This window comes from Ostrinia nubilalis, chromosome 15 (genome assembly GCF_963855985.1).
Source record: "Ostrinia nubilalis chromosome 15, ilOstNubi1.1, whole genome shotgun sequence".
In the NCBI taxonomy this organism is placed as follows: Eukaryota; Metazoa; Arthropoda; class Insecta; order Lepidoptera; family Crambidae; genus Ostrinia; species Ostrinia nubilalis.
This window is the reverse complement of record NC_087102.1, coordinates 4,576,676-4,600,552: the sequence shown is the minus strand read 5'-3', so window position 1 is coordinate 4,600,552 and position 23,877 is coordinate 4,576,676. Positions and strand designations below refer to the sequence as shown.

General features: G+C 36.1%; 1 protein-coding gene across 1 annotated transcript in view; it reads left to right on the top strand.

Moving 5' to 3' along the window:
* LOC135078788 (protein 5NUC-like) overlaps positions 1 to 23,877 on the top strand; it is a 45,222-nt gene that overhangs the window by 18,453 nt on the left and 2,892 nt on the right. The window contains exons 2-3 of the mRNA XM_063973337.1: positions 11,172 to 11,395; positions 13,923 to 14,076. Coding sequence (XP_063829407.1) covers positions 11,172 to 11,395; positions 13,923 to 14,076 — 378 coding nt within the window. The remainder of the gene's footprint in view (positions 1 to 11,171; positions 11,396 to 13,922; positions 14,077 to 23,877) is intronic.

Sequence of the window (23,877 nt, the reverse complement as noted above, 5' to 3'; positions counted from 1 at the left end):
AGGGGATTATAACGATTAGATAACAGATTAAACAAACACCCCAATTTGTGTAGAGCGATAATTTTAATTGTATAACTAACTAAACATTGTAAGTCACCTCCTGTGGTGACATTACGAAGAAAGTACAGTACAGTCAACAGTCAGAAAACACAGGTACACTAACTTAAATACTGAACTAAATACTTGTACACATGACGGCAAATCAAGCTACACACAACGTATTTAGCAACGAAAGTAGTCCGCGGTAATAGAAGTAGCAACTTTTCTAACAAATAAAGCTCAAATTCACATTCTTTATTCGTATGTGCCTTTTAAGGGCACGTCCTAAATACAGCTGGTTAAAAAACATTGTCATCGAACAGTCTATGGTATGCACCTAATGATTTAAGCAAACCTATCATTGAATGTTAAGGATACTGAGATAATTCAATCCTTGAGTAGATTCTTACGAGTATCATCTGTGTTGTCGACTGTACAAGTGTACAGTCAGCGTCAAATAGATCGTGACACCCAAAGTGGGCAAAAAGTTGACAACACTAATCCCAATTGTAATAAAGAGGTGCTACAAATTTTAAGGCCACTTTAGATGTCAAGAACTATTTGACCCTGACAGTACTTAAATAGGAACAGCCTGTATATTCCATATCACGTGTGCGATCGACAATGCTGCTCACGAGCCTCCAAAGCGGACGTGTGGCTTTCGGTGTGACTGTCATCAGCAAACGGAACTGTCACTCCAGCTGTTAATAGGTACAGCCAGCGTTAAAAGTAAATATTTTATACTTCATTAGATCTTTTTGCTGATAGAACTACTGATGATAGCTGTGTCAGCTCCAAGAAAAGTGCAATAGTCATTTGCACAATGTACTCGTAGATCTTATTCAAATTGCCAAGAGATTCTTGAAATTGAAATAATTAAAAAAGTTGGATTTTTAGCTCATTAAAAGTTCTCTATCTAAATCTCTGTTAAATCTATAACATTAGTTAGACAAGCAGATAAGCGAAGCGTTCCACATTTTTACCAAACTTTAATCCCATCTGAGCCCATTAGGAAATGTACCCGTGACAAGTATTAAAACTATGCCATTAAAACCAAAGCTAAATAAAAGCTTTCAATCCATTCATGCAAGCTTTAAGTCAATATATCATATAAACAATGTAATTGGAAGTCCCAACATTGATCCACAGGTAATCACATCGTTTGCGGTGGAGTTAATGCAAATCACAAAGGGCTGCGGTCGAGTGCCATCGATTTGCGACATAATACACAAAGCGATGCTGCCACTAATTGCTATGTTTATATTGTATTATCGCATACAAATTAATTGTCTAGATTGCCCCACGTATCGCCCCCAATTCAGTGAGATCACAATCTGGGTAATCTGTAAGATTAGCCATAGATGATATCGATGATGATGATGATACCTACTGATTTCGCCGACAAAAGTGGTCAAATTAGCGCAATTTTTGGAATTCGATATTTTGTATATTTTTTTCATTAATAGCAAATAACATTACTGGTGGAAACACTGATACACTTCAGATAGATGCAGTTTATTCTGTGACCTATTATGGATACCGTTTTAAAGAGCTCCTTAAGTACTTTCATTATCAGTAACCAGTTTTTCGATATCTTGAACAGTTTAGGAATAATCGAAAAAGATCACTTATCGTTTTCCCCTGTATTATAAGGCATTATGGTTTATGACCTTTGCCTGTTTGCCTTATTTTCAAATAGAGAAATTTATTTAAAAAACCCGCGAATAATAAGAAACTTAGCGCGGTAGCATTTTTTAACACCTGGAAAATTCGCGCGGACCGATTTCCATTGTTTTCCATCCAAGGTCAAATGAATTTGAACAAACCTCAGCAGACAAATAGATCCCCGGATTAAAACAAGAACTTTTAATCCCTGGATAATATCCACAAACATACATGTAAGATTATGAAGAAAGAACGCATAATGACGCAACTCTTTAGCAAATACAATATTCTCATTATAAGAAGGACGAGTAGAAACTCTACATTTTTTATTTGATTGTTTATTTTCTTTATTTCGTAGTACCTAGTAAGGGTTTCTTCTTATTTGTGGTACATTTATGTGGAGAAAAATGTTGTCAGACTTAGGCTGAGTTGCACCTTCTTACTTGTGCAAGTTGTTAGATAACTCTTTGTTAACTTTATAATACTTACCTAAAGACAGGCACGTATATTTTTAAACATTTTAGGGCAGCTATGGAACCCAGCGCGTGAGCCAACACGTAGGTACTTGACGGACTTTTCTCTCAAAGTCTGCAGTGTCGTTCTGCATTTCCATTTTTCAAACAAACACATTTTACATTGAAATTATTTTCTCGTATTTTCTGTTTCTGTGTACTTACAGCTTAGACATAACAGAAAAAGGCATAGAATGGCCGCCGTTACCGATTACGTGGTTTAATACGTGTGGTAGTTAGAAAACTATTTACTACCGGTAATCCAGATAAGCATGCATTATCCTATAAAACAATTTTTTCTTTTACTAAAGATGGGGAAACTCTTGGGCTTGTCTTGATGGAAAGTGACGGTCAGGCCGAAGATGAAAGCAAACCTCACTTGGAATCCTCAGCCAGAGCGAACTTTTGTAACAATCCTCTTAACAATAATTCTTATGGCGAAAGACCTAGGTAAGATGGTGGTAGCTTTCTGGGCTGATTAAAAACCAACCTTACCGCGAACCAAATAGAGAAAATCATTTTGGCCCCACAGGGAATTGAACCCAGGACCTAGACTCTGCAACTAGACCATAGAGGCTAGATATTTCTAATATCTAAAATTCTGAAAACTGACAATAAAATTCAAATAGTGCAGTGCAGCAGTCTCGGAACAAAATGAAATTACTTTTTCGAGAAACTTGCTTTAGTCCATCCAAAGCGTACTGGAAAGTGCAACCTCGTAGTATGATTTAAACTTTGACACGAACATTTAACTGCTCCATGTTTGTAATTTACTCGTATGCGAATTCGCTGGGAAATATGGAAGCTCTAAACTTTGTTACATACTCACGATTTCACAATTGGTGTCTGAAGACTTTATTTATTTATCTTTACTCTGAAATTGAAATTCACTTCGCTAAATCCGATGTCAAGATACATTTTAGTACAAAGAAAAGTTCTCGAGTGACGACCACGGACTGGAAAACGAAGTGTAGGCAGGCCTCCCACTCGGTGGATCGATGATCTGGACCAAATACGTGTCTACTAGTGTGGGCAGGCCTCCCACTTGGTGTATCGACGATCTGGTGAAGGTCGCGGGGATCCTGAATGCGGGCAGCGCGGAATCGGTCAATGTTGAACCCTATGCTCAGCGGTGCACGACATTTGGTTGAAACGAGAACAAGACACTACATAGCGTTAAATGGCGTAAATAGCGATAACAAAGCTAATTTCGCTATGTGGCGAAAGCTCAAATCATTTCTCATGTCATCCTATGGCAATCCACTACTGGACCTTAGCCACAGGAGCACCATAAAGCTCAATGTTTAGCTACTTTCATTCAGCCGATGCCAGCCATTGCAGTAATATTAGGACGTAGTACATAATAACTCAATGTTGCCAGCTATCTTCTTAGTTTCTTCTTTCTTTTTATTCTTTTATTCTAAGAAATGGATTTTGCGAATAAAATATGCTCGTTTTATTAGGTAGGTGCTTATATTCTAATTTGGTACGAACCTAGCCTACTCTACACTCTGCTATCACTGTGTAAAGTGCCGCAGGAAATAAGCACTTTGTTTCCATTTTGCTGGTATAAAGTGATTTTAAAAATAAGGTGCTTTTATGCAAGTCATCTAATAACGCCGATTTCAATATTTTATTACAGTACGAGCACGGTATTAAAATTATGTATTTCAAAATAATAGTTCAAATTCAGGGAGAATATTTATATTAAATTCGGCGATTTAACAAATAATTTAAAAATCTTTTATACGGCCGAATACTGAAACGCCATTTAAATATTTGACGGCTTCTCAAATAGTTAAGCAGCTCCTAAACTTACATTTCGCATACTCAAAACAATATCTGAGCAGTTCTCAATTTTTAAGCACCTCTCAAATTAAGTTGCACTCAAACGCCACTTAAATGAATTTTCGCATACTGAAACGCCATTCAACGCTAAGCATTACTCAAACAACTGTCAAATCGTCTTACGGCCGAATACTGAAACGCCATTTAAATATTTGACGGCTTCTCAAATAGTTAAGCAGCTCCTAAACTTACATTTCGCATACTCAAAACAATATCTGAGCAGTTCTCAATTTTTAAGCACCTCTCAAATTAAGTTGCACTCAAACGCCACTTAAATGAATTTTCGCATACTGAAACGCCATTCAACGCTAAGCATTACTCAAACAACTGTCAAATCGTCTTAAGCAGCTGTTAAATTTGAGAGTGCTTGCGCGGTATCTTAAATCCTATTCTTATACCTAAATCGACCTAAATAGTGGTAAATAATGTGTGTCATCGTTATCATTTCTTTCGAGCCTCGAGGAAATACCTAGATCTAATCGCAAGAACGCAATAAGGCTGAACGCTATTGAAAAATATTATTATAATGACATGCAATTCCGAGCGAGGTTCCGCGTCTCTAAAGAAACGGTGTTGTTTCTGGATTCATAATTTGGAAGCTCTTTGAAACCCACACCAAATGCCATACAACCAGTGGACCAAATACTTATTATAACCCTACTGTTCTACGCAACGAGAAGTTATGAACGTGTACTAGGTGATATCTTCCACATCTAACAGCCAACTGTGCATCGTATAGTGCACGAAGTAACAACCAAAATAGCTGCTATGAAATCGCTTTACATAAACATGCCTATTTCTGAGGATTAAGGGGACATCGCATAGCAGCATTTCCAAGAGTTGTTGATTTGTCAATTTGATGCTCTGTCAGTCAACAATGATAAATGTCAATTGTGGTTACGTTTCGGTCCACGATCGCCACTTAATAGATTTCAACAATAAAAAGTATCACATTTAAAATTATTTTATTAATTAAATAAAAATGCAAGCATTAATTTTTTTATATGATAAAACGAGATTTATATATAATAGAAACTAAAAATAAACTGTTCTATGTTAAGCTGATTGAGTATATTTCCATAAAAGACAATACATAACCAAACGATGCTGCGTGTAATGGATAAAAGACGTAAAGTTATCATTTGTGTAAATGAAAACATACTTTTTTTGGTAAATGTTGCCATTATGTAAACATTTGAGAGCTGCTTAGCTGATCACGGCTTCAAATCCGTTGAGTAGCGTTTGAGAATACCATTTAAAATTGAAGGATACTTAAATTTAGGAGCCCGTCAGCTGAGTGACAGATTTGAGTAGTGTTTCAGTATTCGGCCGATAGACACTTATTATGTACGCACAAGATAGTAATCCCAATGAAGGCTTAAGTAATTAAGTTAAGTCCTGGCTTTACATGATTGCAGCTGGAGAGACAGGAATATACGGACTATCATATATTTATTCCCATTTACAGTTTATTCACAAAGAACTAAATACTACTAAAACCTAAACAAGACTGCAGTAACCGGACTTGAATATTCTCAACACAAACTAAAGGAAAGTCCAATTAAGTTACCGGATTAGAAACCCTCTCAGAAATATGGACTAGCTGGTAATAAATTAGAGTTCTCCGAAGCCAGCTACTTAATGCCCAGAGACCAGAGTTCTGAGAAAGCACCCCGGGAACAACTCTAGGTCTCTCTAGGGCTATCTAGGTCACCCGGGCTGTAAGATGCATCGATCTAAGCTGGGTCGTACATCTCGACATACGTTTACAGTACACGATTATGTACGCTAGTCTGTTTATTTACGTACTGAAGTTATTAAAAATAATTAAAATTTGCATGAAGGAAATACACATACTCGTAGGTACGCAAGATGTCGACTTTAAAACTACTACACTTCTAAAAGACTCAAAACCATTGCATAATATTTCATATTTGACATATTGTTACAGTTTGAGTTGCTGTCGTACGTATAATATACTAGCGGCCGCCCGCGACTTCGTATGCGTGGATCTCGTTTTATCCCCTTATAAGTTGAATTTTGCACAATTCCGTCTTAGTGAGCACCTACGTTCTAAAAGGAACCCCCATGCAAAATTTGAAATCAACCTTACAGTCAACTAGGTATGCAATACAAGAGAATAATAAAAACTGCAAATACAAATTATATTCACATAATCCTCAAGTCTCAATGTAGAACTCTGCCCACTTGTTTGCTCTTTTATAGAGTGCATCTAATTAGCAGGAAAGCTCTTATAAACGTGCCTTTTCTATTCAATTAGTGAGATTATACTGCCATTCGCTTTATAGAGAACATCTCTACCAACTAGAAAAATAATATTGGCTTCGATTTATTTCTTATTATCTTTTGCCCGCGGCTTCACCCGCGTGAAATTTAGTTTGTCACATATCGTCATAAATTATAGCCTATGTGTTATTCTGGATTATAAAGAATAATACTGTAAAGTTTTATGAAAATCCGTTCAGTAGTTTTTGCGTGAAAGAGTAACAAACATCCAGACATCCATACAAACTTTCACATTTATAAAATTAGTAGGATTGTTAGTGGTAAAGCTAATAATATTTATTAATCGCCATTAGAGAGATACGAGTAGGATATCTGGTCTGTTAAAAACATGATATCTAACAAGATAAATTGATGTTGTTGTTTTTTTAATATACAAAACAAAATAAGGAAAAGACGTTTTAACTTGAGTTCCAAAAATACTGTTGTTATAACGATATTTTTTACCGATGAGGATTATTATGTTTTCTTGCTAGTCACTTATCACTAAGCCTACCTAATTTATGATGAAATTGTATTTATTTTGTTTTTATTAAAAAAACCTACAAATAGGAAAAATTATGACATACTCAAGAAATCTATACTAATATTATAAAGAGGTAAAGTTTGTATGTTTGTACATATTATTTGTTAAATTGTAAGGGGTAATCTCAGGATCTACTGAACCGATTTTAAAAATTCTTTCACCAATAGAAAGCCACATTATTGCTGAGTTTCATAGGTCATATAACCGAAAAATTCCACGCGGGCGAAGCTGCGGGCGGAAAGCTAGTAAATAATAACATGAATGATCAAATTAGGTACATAATTATGTAACTAACAATAGCAAATCGAATGCGAAAAATTGGAAGTGAATTTGATACAGTAATTACTTTAACTGCACAAACATAAAACTTCCACTGAAGTTCATCAAGGTCCGTTTATGAAAGGACATTAAAACTTGTTAAATATATTGTTTTGCTATTAAGTAACAACGCAAAAAATGTCATAGAGCTTCCATGAACGTGGCCTAGAATCTACTCTACTCGTTTTCGTAGTACCCGTCTAAATAATACTAAAAATATATTACCACCTAAAAGATGTGGCTATGATAAGCTTAATTTTGCTTTTCTAGGTCTTTCCAAACTTTAAGCAGGTACGCCATGTAAAGCTATCAATTTCAAAACACCTTCGATTAATTGGTCGGATGATATTTTCACTATTCAAACAAGACTATTAAGTGTCCTCAACTATCTTCAAACCAAATTAATTCCAGACTGCAACCTGAGACATTTAATTTCGCTAATTGATTCGTAACTACGTTCGATCAATTGATATTGAATACAACGAAAACAGTCTGAGTAGGCGATACTCGTGGATGGAAATTTTCAACTACCCACGCGTAAACGACTTATATCTTTCAAAATCTTACAAATTGAAGCAGTGGGCGATGATATAAATACAAATAATCAATAAATAAACAGCTTTAAATGGCTACACCAGACGACCGTCAAAGTCATATTAGTTAAGTTATTACGTTAATGCAAAGACACACGTCAGAGTCAGCAGGCACTTCGCAGGCTTAGTGCCAAATAGATACCAAAAAAATTACATAAGTTGATGCTTATTTCAAGTTTCTAGCTTTTACAATGCAAGTTCTGTACATAAACCTAAAGATATTACTAGTATTACTACATTTAACAGTGCCTTGTCTCTAACTTAACTCTATCATAGAGTGAATCAAGAAATGATTAGGCTCTGCTGTAAACTTATCTCTCATTTTTACTAGTATCTTAATATGTATTACATTTCTACTAGTATCTTAATATGTAAGTCTAGATATTAGCACGTCACTACCTTGTTTAATATACCACGCAATCTTGTATACCCATTCTTATAAGATACACCATACAAGAATGCATGGTAAATTCAGTGAACTGCTCCTGAATCGAATGTACCTACTACTACTATTTCTATTTATTTATATTAACCGGCAGACAGTGGTGACTGAGTTTGTTGCAGCGCTTCTTCTCAGCACTTGCCAAATGTTGGTCTCGAAGCGCTGGTAGGGTAAAAAGATTATGAGACATGTAGAGGCTCCTTAAGAGCAAAATGACGATTTGTAAGAACTATTTATTAGTCCAAACAAATAAAGAAATTTTGACTTTGACTTTGACTTTGACTTTCTCATCATCATCATCATCATCTCAGCCATAGGACTTCCACTGCTGAACATAAGCCTCCCCCAACATATCTCTATAAAGAGATACCTTCCAGTCAGCCATCATGACAGGGTCGTTAAAAATAAAGAGAGTACATATTATTAGACAAAGAAGGTCCCGAACTATGTATACCTATAACGGAAGGTCAAAAATATTGCATACTTTTTAATTTATACTTAACTCTGAATGGTAAGCCTATCATTAATTTACGTTGCATTTATGCATCTAACAATACATTATGTACTTACTAACATTATGTACTTTTTTGCTCTATCATGATGACTGATTGCACTGCCTAGATAAATGCGTGGAACATCATTACTATAGATCTTAGATAAGAGAACATAAAAATGACGTCATTTATGTGCGATGTGAATCTTATTAACATAGAATTGCACATGTTTACGACTTTAGTTTGACTCTAGCTTTAAGAACCTATATGCGGTTACGTCAATAACACAAACGGTAGAACTTTTCAATCTTGAAAACCTGTGGAGTTTATTTTTATCGAATTGTAAAAGATACTGCAATTATTGTGACTTTTGAACTTAATCAAAATATGTACAGAAATGGAAATTCATATAAGGAAAATGGTTTCTATTCAAATTAAAATTAATACGGGTAAAATTCTAATTTCATTCATAATATTCTAATTAATACACGCCAAACCGCAAAAAAACTATAATACATCGTAATCGTCATAAATCTTTGTACTCGTATTTAATAAAAATCTAGAATTGTTGTATATCTTTAACATTAAAATGTCAAGGACTTATTTAAGACTAATAGAGTACGTTATTATTATTCTGTGCTAATAGAGTAGTTTATTATTTGCACAACTAAAAATAGCTAATAATTATTGATAAAACTGGCCAAAATCAAATTAAAAAAACCTTCAAACTTTACTGGCGAGGTGAAGAGTTCATTGTTTGAATGGGTGTTGAATTATTTAATTGTTTGATAGCTAGCACATATAGCCGAACACTTACTATCGAAGATAATATTTTAGTATTCATGTATAATAGAAAAATTAGCGTTTATTCCCGATGTCCCCCACTATTTGTCCACCACTGGTGGACATCGAGAAAAAAAGTTGCAATGTCCACCAGTGGGGGACAGCGCTACTGAAATCTTCCCGTTGGGCCCCACTGGTGGACACTGAGAAGAAATGACTTGCTCTGTCCCTCAGTGGTGGACATCGAAACCAAAAAAGTTCCGTTGTCCTCCACTATTATATTTGTGTTCATGAATACAAACATTTTAAGTAAATCTTATACTAATAATTATAATACATACATTTTTAAAGCATTTTTATTATAGTTTAAAACAATCCTTAATTTATACTGACGCCCCTAGGAAGTGTGCGTTAATCGGAACGGTTTTGTCATTTTTAATTTTCCAAGTACCCACAATGTTCATGTTATCAGAAATTATTGTGTCGGTAATGTTACTATTTTGCACTTATTATCTGTATTAATGTCGGAAATTGCAGGATCTAGTTCACGACAAATTGAAAAAGTTTACATAAATAGGAAAGGTGGGATGTTAAAAAACTGAGAATTATATTTGATACGAATTAAAAAAATATATTTTTAATAATCACGAAAACAAAACAAATAGTGGGGGACAACGGAACTTTTTTGGTTTCGATGTCCACCACTGAGGGACAGAGCAACTCATTTCTTCTCAGTGTCCACCAGTAGGGCGCAACGGGAAGATTTCAGTAGCGCTGTCCCCCACTGGTGGACATTGCAACTTTTTTTCTCGATGTCCACCAGTGGTGGACAAATAGTGGGGGAATAAACGAAAATTAGCACTAACTTGATCTATAGGCCTACCTTTAAAAAAAACAAAGGCAATGCCGTGAACATAGATATAGGCATTACGCTTCCATTTCACTTCCTTCTTCTTACTTCCTTTCGTTTCAATGCACTGGTTCGCAAATATGCGCCCCATGCCGGTCAACACAAAGAGAAAATTAACTGTCGTTTTTTGTTTCTGCATCCTCTGCTTTGTTAGAGGATAATATTGTAATGGACAAATGATAATAATTATTCACGGTTTAATTAGTCAGTCAACGTATTTTCCATCATCGTCAAAACTGATTTAAATCACATGTAGGTACGTAAATATCACTATCATGCATACTCGGAAATCACATTTACCAGAATTAATTAATTGAGCTTTCCAATTCCATCCTGTTTGATTATTGAGTTTTCGATATTTCAGCGCTACATTTATAGGGTACCTACATCCATTTTTTTTCCTGTAATAAAATTAATGTATGGACAAAAATATGGCATAAAAAGCTAAATAATGGATCTAATAGGTGCTAGTATATTTTGATATTCTAAAGACTTAATAAATAAAACGAGCACGCTTAAACCATTCGACTGATTTAGGTAAGGAATAAGTAGTAGAGATAGTAGCCTAGGTAGGAAAAAAACTACATACCAGGAACAACCAACCAGGGAATATAAAAAAAATATATCTAAAACCGAAACCTTAATTCACCTAGGCGATGCTGCGGGCAAATGCTAATCTATTAGTCTGAAACACTGTTGAGTGTACCAACTTGTAACAATGACATTTCTCTTTCCAGAACATCCTAACCCAAATAACGGCCTTTCTGGTCGTGGTGGCGCTGTCGTCAAGCAGTGTGGTCCAGTCACCCAGCGCGAAGGGAGACAACTTCGAGCTGCTCATCCTTCATAACAATGACATGCATGCACGGTTCGAGCAGACCAGCCAGCTTAGTGGCACCTGTACTGCTAAAGACAGGGAGGCGGGCAAGTGCTATGGCGGCTTCCCGAGGGTCGCTTACGTGTAAGTAGCTGGCTTATTAGGCAGTGCTACCCAAAGTGGTCTAAGATACCCTGAGATCAATTGGGGGAGAAAGAATCTTCGAGGAGGTAGCAAGGTGAAAATTAAATTGGAGGATTCTACGATGAATGAAAAACCACCATAGTGAACTTTTTGTTCCCAGTTTTGCACGGACATTGCGGGCTTAAATTAACCATTAACCCAAAGTTTATGCAACCAAAATGCTAACAAAGCACAAAATGCAAATAATATTAATATAAAATGATAAACTAACGAGATGCTCGTAAACGAATTGTATTTTTCATATAATGAATTCTTCGAATTCGAGTCAAAAGCAAGATTTAGAAATGGTTAAAATATACCTGGAAAATCAGCTACAAATTAACTGTAAAAACTTTAAAGTATCTACGCTGCATGTGTTTGTAAACTAGTTATTTAAAAATACCCGGCGCGTTCAATAAATCCTCTCTTATTTTTCAGACCTTATAGCTCGCCCAGTAATGGGTTTGGTCGAGCTGTTATTAACGTGAAATTCTGTTTTTTGTGATCTAGGTCACATGCGTCATTGGGTGATATTGATCGACACACCAGATTCAGTAAATAGTGCACACGTTTATGGTTATTTTACTGGATGTCGATACAATTTTCCGGATAGAAGCGTAACCGTAAGGCGCTCGGACATGGCATTTCTTAAGATATTTGGAACGCAAATATAGCGTAGGTACTTAGCTTTGGACTCGATGAAATATTTGCCAAGCGTTTTACATTTACAGCGTTTTCGTAAACAATGTGTTGTTATTGTTGTCGTCGTATCGTAAATAGTGCGTAGGCGTAAGGAGGAAGGAAATACTTTTAAGGATTCAAATCCCATAGAAGGCAGTCAACTTTTACGAGTACATGTGAATGACATATTATTTTAATCTTGTCTTTTTAGAAAACGATAATCTGACGCAATTCCCAATACCTACGTAAATAACCGTTAATTACCTTAGCTCAAATACGTAATTAAAACACGAAAGTGCCCGTAGCATTTGCGAAAGAGAAAATAAACCACGTAAAGTATTTACCTGACGTTTTATCCAATTGACATTTGGATTAAATAAATGACCAGCTAACCTCATTAAAATCTAAAACTAGTCGCGTCGAGTATTTGATGTCAATATTTAAATTAGTTAAACCTGATCTAGAAATAGGATCGAATTCGCTACCTTAATTGGCTTGACGCTAAACAACTCAAGCCATGTTTGGATTGGAACACAGTTTGGTAATTAATTATTTATTTCTAAAACTTTTTGTAAAATAAAACTATAATTAGGTACCAAACCCGTTTTCTCACTCAGCTTTTTCTTACCTTTGCATTACATTTAAAATATGATACGCAAAGAAATCACATTTTCTACATAATTGACCTTTTTTAATTGACCTTATTTTTACGTCGAGAATCTTTATGCATTTACTGTTATTCAATTTCCTTATTCATGGAAATCTTAGAAACGGAGTGGCAGCGCCGGATATTGAATGTTCGAGATAAAAATCAGGTCTTTTTACCTGGGAAACTACCCTAGATTTATTTTTAGGCTGTTGAAAGAAAATCATGTTTTACGACCAATAACTTCATTTAAGAATTTCTTTACTTAAACCAGTGTAGTTCACTAGATAACCAACTTAAATTACTAACTACATCGGATTACAACCATATTGGTGTCTGATGACAGTGTTGCACGACACATCAACGCTCATCGGTATCACGTTCGAAAGAAGTTGTTCTCACTGCCACCGGAGGACATTACATACAAATTCATACCAAATTACAGCAACATGGATCGACCCCTGACGCATGCATGCAATGACTACTCCCGTTACCTAATAAAGTAATCCGTCCATTGAGCAGATGATCGTAAATTCACGTAAGAGTACATAGTCTTCAAAAAACTTCTTACTACCTTCGATTCTAAGTTCTGGGTGACCTGCTCAGTGCTCATTGACATTTTTCACGTTCACTTTGTTCGTAAATATTACACAGCGCCATCAGGTCCTAAACTAAGTTAAACTGGTACTACGAGGACCAACCAATATCACCAGCGGGTGATCCACCTGAAGACCCGAGAATCTCGATCCATAGTAGTATTAATATTATAAGTTTCCCTAGATTTCGTAATAAATAAAGACCTTAAAGAGGCCCAAGTCAACAGTGAGACGACCGCCTGGAGACGCATGATACGGAGGGCCGTCGTCGTCGTCGTCTTTTCAGCCGAATGACGCGTCCATTGCTGGACAAAGGCCTCCCCTAAGGATTTCCACAAAGACCTTTCTTGCGCCGCCCGCATCCAGGCACCTCCTTCGACCTTCACCAGATCGTCGGTCCACCTAGTGGGAGGCCTGCCCACACTACGTCTTCCGGCTCGTCAGAGGGCGCTAATAAAATGGGAATGGGCCGGGCAAAGAAAGAGTTTCCCTAGATTTCGATCAGAAGCAGCTCCTTATTGTCCTATATAGCCCTAAAAGCTAACCAGCACCAATCTCGTTCCAGGGTAAAGCAGGCGAGAGAAGCAGCAGCATCAGGACAAGGCCCTCCAGTTCTGTACTTGAACGCTGGAGACACCTACACGGGAACTGCCTGGTTCACCATCTACAAGTGGAAGATTGCTGCCGAGTTCATCAACGCTCTGCAACCTGACGCTGTGGTGAGTGCCAACTTTTGATGAATGTTGAGGTGTAAGGACGAGTCATCATGTATCAGTAATACCATTAGTGCTGTGATGCAAACAGTTTGTGGTGTGAACCCCTCCCGATTTTGTGCCGTCCAAGCATTTGTATCGTCCATATTGTACATATTCTCATATTGTCCTTGTGAGCTCGCTTGAGTGAAATTAATAATAAAATTCACATTTTAAAATTATTAGTTTCGAGATGTCATGATGATAGAGAAACGCGACGGAATATAACTTCAGTCGATTTTCACTGAAACACTGTTTTCAGGCTGAATTATTGCTGTTCTACATAACAGCAACTTTTATGCAAAGAGAGAAGCTTTTAATTTAAGCCTCTGGAAAAAAGCAGGCGTAAATGTGACGTGACGTGAACCCAACGTTACATTTTATTATAATTTAATTTGTTGATTGAGGTATAAAAATATGACATGACTTTTCCCGCAATGACGTAAGCTGTATACCAGAATCATTAAATCCTTAATTAAAGTTACTCTTTGCTCAAAATTGATACAGCCTACATAAGCTATTCGAGTACAAGTTAACAAGACTGAGCGAGCAAAAATAAGTAATAAGCAACAATCAATAAATCGATAACCGTTTGAAGGATGCTTCCACGATTCCAAATAGTACGTTATTAAGAGTTCCGAGTAAAGCAATCGAGCATTTTTAATCTGAATTTCAGTGAAGCAAAAACAATTCAGTTCTCGTTACAGATGCATAGTTGACGTGAATGATGAGTACTTATACAAGCAAATGGGACTAAAATTCGTCCACGATTTTTTAAGAGACTGATTTTTATCATTCCTTTATCTAAAAAAAACTAATTATCACGAACATTGACCTCAATCACAATTTGGCAAGGTTCCTCGCTCAGTCAAACTCAACTGCCCCGTTGTGTTAGAGACATTTTGTGTAAAAATATTGTTGTTTAATAATAGGTGTAGTCCGCTCTCAGGTAAATGTCCGTAGTCGGCTATCGATTGGGCTAATTTAAAACTGCGATACCTTTTCAAACGGAGGGCTGTCTAATCAAAGATAAATAATCCCAAAGAGAATAGGCTAGTTTCCTGAAAAAAAAACTTTTAGACTATCAATTATATTATTATCAAAAAATATTGGACATATATTTTGTTATTTGCGTTAAGTTCCGCGTGACGTCACAAAGTGCTACACTTTTAAGCACTTCTTGACGTCGCGGGTCTCTTCTTTTGAACTTTGGCACGCTTTATCTCTTTCAATTTTCAATAGTTTGAAAAAGTGAATATGCGCGTCGAGTATTTTTTGATAAGTTAACTGATGTTAAAACCTTTTCTTTTACCCAGGAAACATCCCTACTCTCAGTTTAAAGAGAGGCAATAAGTAGCCCAATGTTAGCCTACCCAAAGCAACTGCCTATGTGTCGTTACGAATGTGCTTGCCGTGTTACGTGATTTCAAAGTGTGGGATATTTGTGTTATCCATGTTCATACTGACATCAACCTCATCCATAGAGGAAAACCACATACAACCTTGTAAAGAGAATTAGGTTTAAGAATTCACTATACACACACTCATATTAACAGCCGTATTCACAAACGATGCTTGCTTAAGTGAAGCAGCAAATCGAACGCAGGGCGTTGAATAGAGCTTTGTGATTGGTTCGTGTGTCACCCTGTGCATCCACGCGCACTGTGACACCTCATAGTAATGTTTCTGAATACGGGCGTAAGAGACACAAACTACGAAACGTACACAACGGTCTTATCATAGCTCAGTTATATTTACTCTATTTGACATAATCACGTATGCATGCAAACTATCAAATTTTGTGTGATACATAATATTTAAACAATTAATCACACGTTTACAGAACAATTGAAACATCCGTTGCAAAATATTTTATATGTAAACTATTAAGATAAATAATAATGTCAAAATTTTCCCCAAAATGTATCAACTTCCACAGAATACGGAATATCCAAACTCTGATAAGAATTAAGATTTACGTAAACATCGCGGGTAAATAATAGTTAAATATTCAGTCAATGGAAAAAACACAACCATGTTTTAATGTTATCCAAGATGCTGATAAGTGATTTTACGAAGACTTGTGTTCCTATACAAAAAGTAAGTTATTTCAGAGTATTGACACTAACTCACTAACAATACCTAACATATGTTTAAGAATATAAACTAATCTTTTAACACTAACACTAAACCATAATTTTATTATGTCATTCTATTTATTTTATTTTATTTATTCATGTGGTTTGGCTGTGATGAACCATACTGCTTTTGGTTAAGGTGCGTTTTTGGTTTTGGTATTTTAATTTAGTGTAGTAAAATGAACGTCATGTTTATTTTAATAAAAATATACTTTATTGTTTCTTCTCCTAACAACTTTTCAAAAAGACACGCATATTTTTCATTTCTTAAAAATTCCACGATTACCAGATGTCGAAAGACAGTTTACTAACCTAACCTAACCTTTATTATGATGAAAAAGAAATATCATAGCCTCATCAATAACCAACAATTTATGTTTATTTTTCAGTCTCTCGGCAACAATGACCTGAACACTGGACCTAACGAACCATCTCCGTTCTTAAATAACATCAATTCTCCTATATTGGCATCTAATGTTATCCTTAGCAATGAGAAAAATAACAAGAACATACAAAAATCCCTAATTTTCAACATTCAAGGACGAATGGTCGGTCTACTCGGATTTTTAACACCTGAAAATAATGTTTTGGATGGAACAATTAACATTGAATACGTTGACGAAGTCATCGCCTTATCTGAAGAAGCTAAGAGGCTTCAAGAACAAGGCGTCAACATTATTATTGCAATAGGTCACGCTAGCGTGGAGAAAAACATTGAAATAGCTAAAGAAGTTGAAGGCATTGACCTAATTATTAGTGGTAATGAAAATACGTATTATTGGAATGGAAATAATGTAGGTACAGAAACACCACTTGAAGAACCTATAGTCATTGTTCAGGAGTCAGGAAAACGAGTACTGATACTTCAATCTCAATCCTATGACAAGTATCTCGGTAGGGCGGACATCAAATTTGACTCTGATGGAGAACTTGTTGATTATACTGCAGATCCTGTTTTACTCGACACTTCCGTAGCGCAAGATGCGAAGGGGCTTGAACTAGTATCAAAATCCCATGAAGAAATGACCACATTTTCAGAAGAAGTTGTAGGGCAAACTGCCGTAGTCCTCGATGGTGAGTCCTGCAAGACTGCCGAATGTAACCTTGGAAATTTGATTGCCGATGCCATAATGTATTACTACGCAATCAGATACGAAGGAGATACCTGGACTGATGCTGCCATTGCTTTCGTTCATGGTGGTGCCATATTTGGATCCATTGCGCCCAGCAATCGTCCTGCACCAGTGACAAGGGGCGATTTATTGTCAGCACTGCCGTTACAAAGTAACATAGTTGCTGTAACCATGACGGGAGCAATCCTTAACCAAGTGCTAGAACATTCTGTAGCTAACTACAGTATTTCAAACCCTACCGGTCAATTGCTCCAGTTTTCGGGGATAAGGGCAGTTTACGATATCAGCAAAGAGCCAGGCTCTAGATTAGTCAATGCAGTGGCTCGGTGTTGGTCATGTTTTGTTCCGGAATCCTACGTCATCGATGATTGGAGAACATACAAAGTACTGATGCCAGCGGCATTGGCAAACGGTCAGTTTGGTTATACAATGCTGGTTGGTTTACCAGTAGAAGAATTGGAGTATGATGAAGTGACTTGTCTTGCTGAATTCATAAGTTTGCGGTCGCCAGTGTACCCTGATGTGGCTGAACGCATCGTGTTGGCCGGTCAAGATGATTTTGAAGACCCTACTCCAGAGTCCACATCAGAGCCTACAACTGAGCCTACTCCAGAGTCCACACCAGAGCCTACAACTGAGCCTACTCCAGAGTCCACAACTATTGACCCAGAGTCTGACTCGGCAACCATAACTACTTCAAGTATTACTGTACTACTGCTAACATCAATTCCCATGTTTAAATACTATTTTGGTTGATTTATAATTTTTTACCTTTTACATAAAAAAATATTAATTGTATTGTTGTTTTTTTCATACCGTTTCTACATGAATAGCCCTTAAAGGTGACATGAAGAGAGATAAAACAAAACGTTCTTTCTTTTTCTTCATTAGTTGTAAATATTGAACAGAATTATTCGTGAACAATGTATTTAACAATTTAAATACTCGTACGTAAGTACGTAATAATTATGTAATTGTAAAGTGCATTAAACCGTAAAAACGTGAAAGTGCAATTTCTTCAGCTGACATAAATATGTACATAGGTATGTTTTTTTATTTATGAAGGACAACAATCATTAAAGCATGCATAGTAAATTGGAATATTATATTTATCTTTTTTAACGTGACTTTACATTTAAATAATTTTCCTATCCTCCAAGTACATCAAAAACACACACATGTCCTTACTTTCTTTCGATAATGTAACACATTAAATAAAAAATCATTCATGTTTGGTGATGGCCTCATTAACTTTATGTTTATTGTAATAAGTAAATTATTTGTATTTTATTTAGTTTAATAGCAGTGGTTATTCAGTTGCATGGTTACATATTTTCCTTCCATTTATTTACTTGAAGTATCTTTTGAACACAATATCTTATTTATTCGCGTTTATTTGTTTCAGTCTTTGGGCAATCACGAATTAGATAATGGCGTGTCGGGCTTGACGCCTTTCATCGAGAACTTGACGTGCCCTGTCCTCGCTGCCAACCTAGTTCTCAACAAAGTCCCTGAACTAGAAGCCGAGCCAAACCTCATGAAATCAGTCATTTTCGACGTAAACGGGACCAAAGTGGGCGTCATCGGATACCTCACACCTGACACCAAAGTACTGGCTGTAAGAAACGATGTGGACTACATCGAAGAAGTACAGGCCATAAAAGAAGAAGTGAAAAACTTGAAGCAACAAGGAATCAAAATATTAATAGCACTTGGACATTCCGGTTTTACTAAGGATCTAGAAATTGCCAGAGAAGTCGAAGATATTGATTTAGTTATCGGCGGGCACACTAACACATTCCTATGGAATGGAACAAGTCCCGACATTGAAAAACCTGAAGGTCCCTACCCAATGATAGTGAAACAAGCGTCAGGAAGACGGGTACCCGCAGTTCAAGCCTATGCTTACACTAAATATCTGGGAAAGTTACACCTAGTTTTCAATTCTGACGGGGAAGTCGTCAGTTTAAATGGAAACCCAATATTGTTAGACAAAACCGTGCCACAGGACCCAGACGTATTGGCAATCGTCAACCGCTACAGCGGCGAAGTAAAGAAAGTAACTGAATTAGTTGTAGGATCAACTTCAGTGGTACTAGATGGCAACTCATGTCGTTTACGAGAATGTAATATGGGGAATTTGATAGCCGACGCAATGATACACAAGTATGCTTCTGAATATACTGGATATGGGTGGTCAGATGCACCGATCGCAGTGATACAAGGGGGTGGGATCAGAGCTTCTGTAGTTCACATGGATATGCCAGCCAATGTGACGAAAGGTGACCTATTGACTGTGATGCCATTTGATGGGAGTATGTCTGTGGTAACCGTTCAAGGTGAAACTGTCCGGAAAATGTTGGAGCACGCAGTAGCTTACTATAATACGAAAAGGGCGGTGGCACAATTCCTTCAGTTATCTGGCCTAAGAGTTGAATACGATTTTGCACAGCCGCCGGGGAGAAGGGTGTTGAGGGCATCCGTACGCTGTGGCCTATGCGTTGTTCCAACGTATTCCTCCCTTAACAGAACGAAAACATACAAAATGCTCATGACCTCATTTCTGTCGATGGGGGGTGATGGATTTTCCATGCTTCCCGGCCTACCATCTACTCCCTTAAACTACGACGAATTGGAATCGACGATATACTACGTCCAAAAAATTAGTCCAGTGTTTCCAGCCATAGAAAATCGAATAATCATAAACAATTATGATAAATTAGTACCTTTATATAGTTCTGCAAAAATGGCAACAATATCTGCAGCCACTTTAGTATTAGCACTAGTCACTAGATTATTGTAAAATGTATTAAACTTAGTCTGTAGACCTTATGGTTATTATAGTAACTATGTATTTATTAAACCGAGGTTGTCCTTTGTTAAGTGAAAATGATTATGTAAGGAAAACCTAAATAAATTGTAAATAATAACATATTCTGTGAAAGTATTATGCATTGTAATCCTAATATTTAAAATCCATTATATCCAACTTGGGTTTAATACAGTATTATTATTTATCGAGGTCTATTTGCCTTTACTTTATTATTACAATTTATTTTAAAAAATATTAGAAATATCAAACATAAAGTCTATCGTTATACGAATCTTAGAATAAGTAGGTGGATACCTTAAACAAAATTAGAATAGTCGTGTTTTATAGATATAGGTAGAACATTTCATAGGAATCAATAAAGATAATACTTAAAACGGCACAGGTTTAAAGCATATAAATTATAACCTTATGCTTCACCATCACACATTTTAACACAATCTCGCAAATATCATCCATACAACCGGCACTTCACAATGATGAACTTTCTAAATGCTTGCATTTTAATTAACTTCTGCATGTGAATGAATTTATTGTCGAGCGCATGATATCAAATGTACTTTGAAATCTAACACGAAAAGCATGTCCGTAACGAAAATGACACTCCAAAAGTTATAACTCATAAACTTATCGATATAATATTTCACATCTTTTCAGGAATAACCATAATGTCGGTAAATACCGACTAAACAATTTGTTTGTTTCAGTCCCTTGGAAATCATGAGTTTGACAACGGTGTCAGCGGCCTCACCCCCTTCATTGAAAACCTAACATGCCCAGTGCTAGCTGCCAATCTTGAGCTAAGCAAGGTTCCGGAACTAGAGAGAGAAACTAATCTGAAAAATACAATTACAATTGACATAGACGGCACTAAAATAGGAGTCATAGGTTACCTAACACCCGAAACCAAATTTTTAGCAGTAGAAAACGACGTTGAATACATTGACGAAATCGTTGCATTGAAAAAAGAAGTCGCCAACCTCCAGAACGAAGGCATTAAAATAATAATAGCACTAGGCCACTCTGGATACCTGAAAGATATTGAAATTGCAAAGCAAGTAGAGGGCGTTGACTTAGTAATCGGTGGACATACCAATACCTTTCTCTGGAATGGAACTAGCCCAGATGCCGAAGAAATTCAAGGCCCCTATCCCACATATGTTAGACAAGCTTCAGGTAGAACTGCTTTAGTAGTGCAAGCTTATGCGTACACCAAGTATTTAGGAAAATTACTTTTAGCCTTTGATTCAGAAGGAGAGATCGTCAAAGCTGATGGTCAACCTATTCTTCTTGATAATACCATACCTCAGGATCCAGAAACATTACAAATTGTAAATCGGTATAGAGCAGAACTGAAAAATTTAACAGACGACATTGTAGGAGAGACAACGGTTGTGTTAGATGGGCTAAGTTGTCAGTTAAAAGAGTGCAATTTAGGTAATTTAATAGCCGACGCTATGTTTTATACGTATACTGAAGGTTACAAAGGAGACCACTGGACTGATGTTCCGATCGCTATGATACAAGGTGGAGGTATCAGAGCGTCTATAGCACACGTCGACACTTCGACAAAGATATCTAAAGCTGATCTAATAACAGTTTTGCCTTTTGGCGGTAACTTAACAATAGTAACAGTGAATGGTAGTATTATATTAGAGATGCTTGAGCATTCTGTAGCTAACTACGATCTTCTTAATCCACCGGGTGAATTCCTCCACTTTTCTGGTCTAAAAGTTGTTTATGATCTAAACAGACCAGTAGGGCGTAGAGTAGTAAGCGCAAAAGCTAGGTGCTGGTCTTGCAACATTCCCGAGTACTTTGATGTGGAAAATAATAAAACATACAAAATTTTGACTAGTGGTTTCCTCGCGAAAGGTGGCGACGGGTATTCAATGTTGGAGGACTTGCCATCAGAAATCCTACCTTACAATGAACTTTACTGCACGGAGTATTTCATCAGACACCATAGTCCCGTTTTCCCTGAAGTTGAGGGTCGTACAATTTTGCTGAATAATCAAGCGCTGCAAAATTCAGCTATTTCACTGTCACCTCCATTATCATTCCTTATATCGTTGTTTGGATTGTTCATCCAGCTCCTCTTATGACGATAGACTTCGTGGATGATGTTTTAACAAAGTACGTCATATTATGTAGGTACGTCAAGATGCAGCTATAAATTTTAAGCTGTGATTTTAAGCATTGTGTAGATAAGTTTTACTGAATGTCTAACCAAATCCTACTAAATTCAGTATTAAGTAGTTCCTTATTTCATTGTTTGCATTGCTCATCCAGCTTCTTTAATGACGATAGACTTCGTGTATGATAATTTAACTTAATACGTCATTTGTACGTTAAGCTATTTAAATTATAAGTATTACGTAGTTATAATCCTTCCTACTATCCTACTTATCTATACTAATATTATAAAGAGGTAAAGTTTGTGTGTTTGTATATTTGGTAAATTGTAAGGGGTAATCTCGGGATCTATTGAACCGATTTTAAAAATGCTTTCACCAATAGAAAGCCACATTATTGCTGAGTGTCATAGGTTATATAAAAAACCGATTCCACGCGGGCGAAGCCGCGGGCGGAAATCTAGTAATATTATAAATGCGAAAGTTTGTATGAATGTCTGAATGTTTGTTACTCTTTCACGCAAATACTACTGAACGGTTTTTGATGAAACTTTACAGTATTATTGTTTATTAACCAGAATAACATATAGGCTATATTTTATGACGATCTGTGGCAAACTAAATTTCACGCGGGTGAAGCCGCGGGCAAAAGCTTATTTATGTATTAAAAGAAAACTTATTTAGTTAAAAGTGTCACATTTATAGGATTATAGGGTAAGATTTTCATCAGTATTTCTAAGTAAAATTTGTGAGAAGCGTCAATTAATATTGAACCATGAATAATAATTAGTTTTAAGTAGAAAATAAAAAGCAACACTTTAAGTACAAACAATAAATTAATTTTCAATTCGTTTGTGTATTTTATTTAACACTTTTAAAAAGGGTTGATTTTGTCACAGCCAAAATCCGGTTTGGCTAATTAGTTTCAATAAGAAGTTTAATAAGTCAACACGTCAATATCTGATAAAATCAGCCCTGTAATAATATTCCTATTCCTACCTTCCTAACTTGTATCATACCCTGTATCCTAAATCAAAGATATTTTCTAATGAAACGATACAGGTTCATATTATTACAACAAAAATAGTGAATAATAATAGTGAATAGAGCAGTATGAGAGCAAGAATGCAACTGAATCGATGTAGTCATTGACGTAGTACATAATAACAAAAACATTTGACGAATTACATAAAATATGTTATGTAGAAAAATGTATGAATATCTTATTAAATCAATACAATACAATTTTTTATATAGGTATATAAATTATCCAGTTGCAGAATGTAGTAAAAAACAAACTGGAACTGAAATTCTTCCCGGATTTCCCAAGAGAATCCTCTTTTCATTATTAAGTAAATTGTTGCATTTTCGCTCTTCTCTACCACAGTAAAATTATGTTGAATCACAAGTTAATATCTGAAGCGCAATTTGAGAAGAAAATAGAACTTACCAGGGTAGACTCCAACAGCTTTGGTAATCATCAGGCGATGCAGGCATCTGAAAAAAAAAAGAATAAAGATTGCAAGAAAGTT